The sequence below is a fragment of the Rutilus rutilus genome (genome assembly GCF_951802725.1).
Source record: "Rutilus rutilus genome assembly, chromosome: 1".
Classification (NCBI taxonomy): domain Eukaryota; kingdom Metazoa; phylum Chordata; class Actinopteri; order Cypriniformes; family Leuciscidae; genus Rutilus; species Rutilus rutilus.
The window spans coordinates 50591941-50599729 of record NC_140209.1 but is presented as its reverse complement, the minus strand read 5'-3'; the positions used below and the strand labels follow the sequence as shown (position 1 = coordinate 50599729).

Genomic DNA, 7789 nt, shown 5'->3' with positions numbered 1-7789 from the left:
CGCCGCTAGCTTAGCTTAGCATAATGAATGGAATCCTTTGTTGCCAGCTAGCATGTCGTTAAAAAAATTAAATAAAACAAAACTAATTACTTCTTGTGTCCTGCGTATTCACAAATAGCAATGCAGATTAAGACTAGGTGATTTCCTAGGCAGACATTGGCATGGGACTATATTGGGGTGAAGCACAGGCGAAGCACTGCTACTTGGGTGCAGAGATATCACGCAACACCTGAAATCCCCCCACGTTGAGAATGGTCATCGATGGCAGTACCTTGTCCCACTCGCCACAGCACAGACACTCTATTTCAGTCGGCATAGGTTGGCATATTCCCCCACACTTACACCACCAGTTTGTGTTGGCTCTCATCCTCACGTCCTCAGGCTGTTGAGCGATCACAACCTCCTCTTCCTGTCGTTCTATTTCCAAAGCACGCAGCTCCTCTTCTGAAAACTCTGGTTCATAGAGGTATGGTTCTGGATCTTGACTGTTTGAGAAGTCACCCTCTTCATCTCTCACAAAATCTGCCATGTTCATCGCCATTCACTATGTCTTCTGTAGGAAAAATAGCCAGCTACTATTCACGCCGGTATGTTGACGAAATCTGGGGGATTTCAGGTGTTGCGTGATATCTCTGCGCCCAAGTAGCAGTGCTTTGCCTGTGCTTCACCCCAATATAGTCCCATGTCAATGTCTGCCTAGGAAATAGCCTAGTCTTAAAGGATAATTCTGGTATTTAACACTTTGAGTCTATTTTGTAGTTTGTTTTGGATGAACAAGAGTGGTGGACAAAGAAATTTTGACAATGGTTCCTGTCTCGACTTTTTGACTATTTTAGAATTGCCCATGACCGCTTTAGAATGGGAGTCTATGGCCATGCACAAACATGTCCTTAAAACAACCCTTAACGTTCGTTTTCAAAACTGTGCAACTCACCAGTGGTGTTCGTTGATGTTCCAAAACAAGTAGAGTAGCGAAATACAGTTTCTGTCGTGTTTTATTTGGCATTTTGTAAAATCCCATTGATTTCTGTTGGAGGACTCATTGCTCGTTGATATTACTGCGCTACCGGGAACGAAAAAGACGCTTCAGACTCAAATATCGAGCGGAAGTTTATACGCGGTTGTGAGGTATCTGAAAAAATAGTTCCACTATAGAAAAATAAACGGATTGAAATCATACATTGCGCCGATATATTTGTTTTTAATCATCAACGAACACCACTAACCACTCGGTGAGTTGAACAGTTTTGAAAACGAACGTTAAGGGTTGTTTTAAGGACATGTTTGTGCATGGCCATAGACTCCCATTCTAAAGCGGTCATGGGCAATTCTAAAATAGTCAAAAAGTCGAGACAGGAACCATTGTCAAAATTTCTTTGTCCACCACTCTTGTTCATCCAAAACAAACTACAAAATAGACTCAAAGTGTTAAATACCGGAATTATCCTTTAATCTGCATTGGTATTTGTACTCGTGAAGTAATACATTTTTTATTTTTTATTTTTTTAATCACTTTTACTCATGACATGCTAGCTGGCAACAAAGGATTCCATTCATTATGCTAAGCTAAGCTAGCGGCGGCACTGCCAAACTAAAACAATGCATGCAATGAGACAAAAATGCATTTGCCCACCTATTTAGTTCTCAACCAAAAAATAAACAGAATTTTTTTGAAGACAAGCCATTAACCCAGACCTCCTTGATCAGAGTGAGTCACACACACATGGCTGTTGTTACATAAACCAGCAACAGAACATTACGTTTAAAGGTTTGACTGTTTTATTTAATATTTGATATTTGTTGTCCATGAAGCTTTAAAGTCAGGAAGATAAACCTTGTCTTCTTGAGACCTTGTAACTAAACAGTATTGTCAACTGCAATGGATGGCAATGCAAAGAATGAACTTAGTTCACCCAAAAATGAAAATTCTCTCATCATTTACCAATTTTACATTGTTCTGGAGAACATAAAAGAGGATTTTGTTTTGCAGCAAATTGTTGTCCAATGTCATTTACTTTCATTGTATAGTATGAAAAAATAAGGTTTGGAACAACATGATGGTGAGAAATGACAACTTGGAGGTATGTTCGTATCTCAAAGTGCTTCACTGCCTCGACTGAAAGCCTCATATTTCTCTCAGAAAGATTTCCTCCCTCTGAATCAGTATTTAGACTAGAGAGCATGAATTACAGCAAGCCACCAGTGGCTATAGATATCCTGGCACTGCCCAGCAAAGACAGGCTAATTATGTATTGTGGTGAGTTTGACATGCGTGGCGCACTGACAATCCGGTAAAACCTCCTACTCTCCTAAATTCTCCCCCACAGCCGCTCTCTCTTTCTGACCATGCTCAGTAAATCTGGCCCAAAACAGGAAGTCTGGAAACACACACACATACACAAAAAATTTTTTCTACTGATGAAATTCAACTATGTTTTGAAAACTTTGAAAAAGTTTACTGCTCATTTTTCAACACATTTTCTTTAACTTTCATATTCCCCAGACAAATTATGTAGTATTACACTCAATTCCCACTGTTAAATTATAAGTATAATTAATTTTCATATCTAAGCTAAGATCTAAAGGGGCAGAAAAAAATATAAACTGCTCATGGGGTTTTCTTCAATTCTATTTCCACTTTAAACATTGGGCAAACAATGTCGCAGCATTTTGGAGACTTGTCAAAGCGTTTTAAATTAATTAGTAATTACCTTTCTCAATAACACACAACAATACACTAATAACTACAAAGTTATTCATGGCTACAAAATGTAAACAGGAGAAATGAAAAGGGAGAGGTCTGAGAGAGTAAGAAATCCATCTGAAATGCACAGATACACTTTGAAAATTATAGTATATTTAAAGAGTGAGTGAGTCAGAGAGAAGGAAAAGGAAGAGGACTGGAGTTGTGTCTCTGACAATGGCTTCATTCATCACAAGCTTATTATACATGTTTCAAAAGGAAATGTCCACTTAGTCCTCCAGAGCTCAGGCTCACCACCACACCTTTGATTCCAGGCCTTGTCAAAATATTCGCCGGAAGATTTACAAGGATAACACCATCAGTGGTGAAAGTAAGTGTCAGGCCCCTTGAGACCCATGTAAATAAACTCAGAAGTCAAAGACAAATTCATCAGGTTTCAGACGACTTGACAGATAAGCTGTGTTCTCACCAAACTGCAGCATATTTCAAAGCAAAATATTCTCAAGGATTGACTAGTTAACTGAGATTGTTTCTAATACATGATGAGAATGGAAAGATATTTTACTTACAGATTTGAACACACTTTTGAATGTTAGATGTACATTAGTGGTGTAAATGAGATGTTGAGTCTATAGATGGCGCTATAGATAGAGCTTCAACCTGGTCACTACTGTTGGAATCTGTTCAGCAAATAAGCTGTTCTTCTTTATTTGGAATGATTTATTTGACACAAAAGAGTCAGGAGTATGCCTTATAAATTATTAATTCCTGCAATTTGTAAAAAGAGTTGCTTGTTAATTTATGATTTTTACATAGTAGGCTATTCATAAATGAAGCCAAAAATATGTGTTAAAGTAACTTTAATTAATCAAGGCAATGCTTCATTCAAAACAATTAATAAATAAACCCTGCTTTACAAAAAAATATATATTAAGGGCTGTTTTTCAAGGAAAAGACTGTTACTGAAATAACACCTTCCCAGAAACATAAAATAAAATAAAGATTACTTTGCACAACATCAAAGAGCAGAACTCATAGTTTCAAAATGTTTAACTTCTCATATGTTGTGCATAGTAGCCTACGACTACTCATTGCTGATAAATTAGACGCAAGTAAATCAAAACAGTAGAAGGGGAAAAAAAATCAGTACTTTAGAGCTGCTTTTACTGCAGGGTGTCTTGTGTCTTCTCACACTCTTCATTTATGCTGCAATGCTGCCCCCTAGAGTTGCGATGGACTCAGACAGACGCCCGTGACGCCCAGGGACCGCTGGATCTTCACACTGCTGGCTGACTTCAGGTCTGGCTACCCGAGACTAGATCTGTGGCCGGTTGCACTAGACTAGTCTTACAAATTAAGTCATCTAATTGTTTTCTTCAAGACTGTTCTTAACTTTTGAGGTAGATTTCCCCTATGCACCTGCCTTAAAAATATGTATTCTTGCAATAGTAAGATATTTTTTTATATATAATTATTTTTGCTTGGTGGCATGGGGGTCAGGCTTGCTTCCTTTTTTGTCTTTAGCTGATTACATGCCTGGTACTGTTTTTCGCCTACTATATAGTGGGGGTTGCAGAGACTCTTTAATGTGCCATGATGCTTTAAGCTTAATGTCAACTAGTCACTGAGCATGGCCTATAGAGGGTGTAACAGGATAAGAAATCTTTGAAGTCCACTTTTCACACTTTCCATGGTAAACTGACAAATAAATGCATACTCAAGAGGCTCCACAAGATGTTTGATTATACCATCTGGATGCTCAGAATTGATCAAGTGAATGCACATTTTCAACAGCTTATTGTATACGCAAGTTATGCCGGGGACACACTTAACAACTGTAAGGCAGATTATGAATGTAATTTGATACTTAAGACTGATCATGCCCAAACGTGAGTCAGATACAGTTGCGTTCAGTCTGTGTTTAAACTCTGCTCCAGTCGTTGGAAACAGTCTGTAAGTGTGTTCAGTTCAGTCTTAGAATGTGTGTCTTTAAGTGTGTCCGCGTCATTAATCGTTGTTCTAAACTAATGCATACACATACAGAGAGCTTGTGCATTACACGGAGATAGCAGATGCAGCCTAACTGTATAGGGTAAGCTATGAAGGCGATGAGGTTTTGCTTTCTGAATGTGACTTTATTTTTTGGATAATGGAATGACAGATGGAACAAGAATGGAATTACAGCCAGTTTTATTTACAAAGAGTTTGCTTCAAGAGGGCTGCCATCCTTAATAATAACAAGACACAGTCTTTTTTGACTCTGTAAGTCTTGCAGTCTGTATGGTGTCTAGTAGAAATGCTAAAGCTAAGCACAATGTGCTTACTCCTCATTTAAGTTCAGATAACAGGTACACAAATTAACACATCCTCGTATACTTTTGCTACAAGAATTCACATAGGCTAAGTTATTATGCATCCACCCTTTTCCTTGAAGGGGTTTTTGTCCTCAGGAACTCCTTTTATGAGAGGATCTTCTGCGGCTTGGGCCTCAACCCATTCACAAATCTCCTTTGCAGTTTTAGAGACCTGAGGAAAGGGGGAAAGTATGTCAGATGCGTGCCTTTTACTGGTACCTGGAAGCATTATCAAAATATTTAATAAACAAAAAATGCAAGGGGGCTATGTAAAGAATGAATGACACATATTTCTTTGGGCTGCCAATCAGAAGGCAGAGGAACTTACAGGCTCTCTAGTGGTCTTAACCTCCTTCTGAAGTTGTTCTAGCTCCATTTTCAGGATGTCCTTATCGGACATATCCCGCGCCATCTTGCCCTGAGCAAATAAAGTTACAAGGTCTAATGTTACATCTGTGACATTGGCACACTTTGTGTGTTTTGTTTGCATTTCCAAATATCTCAAAAAAGGATTAAAAATAATGTTCATAATGTAAAGAGAGGAATGGGATTAAAATCCGAGCATGCACTAGCATACATATGGTGATTAATATCCCAATATTTGTCCTTTAAGTTCAATTTACTGTATGACACATTCTGAAAATGGAAATACTTATATTAAGTGTCACTGCATTTACAGATTTTAGTATTTAGAAGGCAAGTGAGCAGAACAGGTTCAACGCATGATTGTGTAATATTAAACTATTATATTTGAAAAAGATCAGTTGAGTCGCCATTGTAAAGTGACTGCTCTGTTGCTATTTTTAACAGACTGAATATTTTACACAAGATAACTGAATAACACCAAACAACTTAAACCTGTCTGTCACCCAACAAGTTACAAAATATTAATTGTGTTTAGCTTTGTCATTGTTTGTTTAGAGATGTTTGCAATTTAACTAAAAACTACTTGTCTTCTCTCGTTATATTACTGATTAAGGTGTGAACAAAATTGCTAATATTAATCTAATATCAAATTGTATTACATTAAACAAGTGTATATCATAAAAGCTTGGAATTCCATTTCTAGGCTAAATATTTATGTAATTGATTCTACAAAATGTAATGTCACATAAAGTTACCATATAAAATTTTCAAGAACTTTTGACACAAGTAGCATTTCCCAGATGAGCATGATAAAGTATGTCATAACTTATTTATATGGTTGTTCCATTTGAGCAAGAAGATTTTCCACTACTGCAATTTACATTGATGCCATTCAGATGATAGCATAGCATTACATCATTTAAAATTCCTCGTAACTTTTACTGTAGTCACATAGTTACTTTATCTGGCTGTATTGTTAATATATGCATATTGTCATTCATATAATTCATCGTTAGAACATAATTATGCATACATACAGATTTATCACCTTTAGAGCATTGTTATGTTTTACTTACCTATCGGTCAGTGGGGCAGCCAATGGAGGGAACAGGTCACTCTCTGCACTTTAAGGGACCATGTACAGGGTTTGTGGTCTGGAGATGAACTGAGCGCTTCTGTCTGGTGCTGTCGCCTCTTCAGGATCACCTCCAGATGGTAGGAGGTGAGGGGGGGTGGAGACTGATCCCCAACAAGCACACTTCCTTCATCCAGATTTCTGATCAGCTTAAGCCATCTCGGTAATTAAGGAGGTCAAATCACCCGGAATAAGGGTAGAGCGGTTTATTTGTTCGTGTGTGTGGGCAGTTCTTCTTACAAGATTTCATTTTATGTAATGTCATGTGCCATGGAAAAATGTTGATTTTGTGCCGAGGGTGTATCTGTGCATTTGATGATTTTAAGTGCTTTTGCTTTGTTAAAAAAAATGTAGAGGTCAACATAATTATAATAATTTGTTATATTTATATGGCGCTTTTCTGGGTACTCAAAGCGCTTTACATATGGAAGGGGGAATCTCCTCAACCACCACTAACATGCCACTGACCTTCTCCTGACAAGTGAATTAGTTTTGGATAAGAAGCAGGTGGACTAGACATGACCGACTGAATGTGTGAGCCAACTTATTAAAAGTCAATCATCCCAAAACACATCAAGAAGAACCAATAAGTGGTTGATCGGTATAGGGGTTTGCTGAAATTTTTATGTACAGCTATTATACATAATGCTTATATACACATAATTCAATTTACACTTTCAGATACACAGATATTGAGTAAATATATTAGAAACAAATGTATTACTAAATTTCTGAATTTTCAGAAAATTTTCATTGTAAACCATATTTACTTAAATAATTTATTGATTAAATCATTAATTATCAATTGACAAAGCTGTTCTTAAAATAGGCAGTTAATCAGCCGGGCTGATATATACTCTCATCATCTATAATTATCAATAATAATAGAGATATATACTGGCATGGAGATCACTAATTTTTAAATGCATGTTTTTCAAGGCAAGAAACACAAATACAGTGACCTCTGATCTATCTTTACAGAGGCACAGACCATTAATATGTGACTGTTGACATGGAGTTATCCTTGATCCTTTTCCTTGTCCCATAGCACAATCCAGCTGTAGGTGAGTGTAAGCAGACAAGTCACACCATGTCCAAGCATTTCAAATAAAATCAGGATGTTGTAAAATCCATAATGGCAGACAAATGCAAATGTTGACCTATAGTCTGAAGGATCTTGTATTTGGTCTTTTACCTTTGTTATGTCTATGCCAATTAAAGGCCTCATCT

The 7789-nt window shown here is 37.2% G+C and overlaps 1 protein-coding gene across 1 annotated transcript; it reads right to left on the bottom strand.

Moving 5' to 3' along the window:
* Nucleotides 1-4818: 4818 nt before the first annotated feature.
* On the bottom strand, nucleotides 4819-6597 carry gngt2a (guanine nucleotide binding protein (G protein), gamma transducing activity polypeptide 2a). The gene is made up of 3 exons (XM_084407004.1): nucleotides 6501-6597; nucleotides 5387-5476; nucleotides 4819-5230 (listed from the first exon to the last, which is right to left on the bottom strand). The coding sequence occupies exons 2-3, from the start codon at nucleotides 5468-5470 to the stop codon at nucleotides 5105-5107; spliced, it is 210 nt and encodes a 69-aa protein (XP_084263130.1). The 5' UTR covers nucleotides 5471-5476; nucleotides 6501-6597; the 3' UTR covers nucleotides 4819-5104.
* Nucleotides 6598-7789: the final 1192 nt, after the last annotated feature.

Excerpts from the sequence above, each read along its gene's own strand:
- gngt2a (XM_084407004.1), bottom strand. The coding sequence starts at position 5,470 with ATGGCGCGGGATATGTCCGATAAGGACATCCTGAAAATGGAGCTAGAA. Across the intron at positions 5,231-5,386 it reads TTAAGACCACTAGAGAGCCT|GTCTCTAAAACTGCAAAGGA; the intron begins GTAAGTTCCTCT and ends CCCTTTCCTCAG.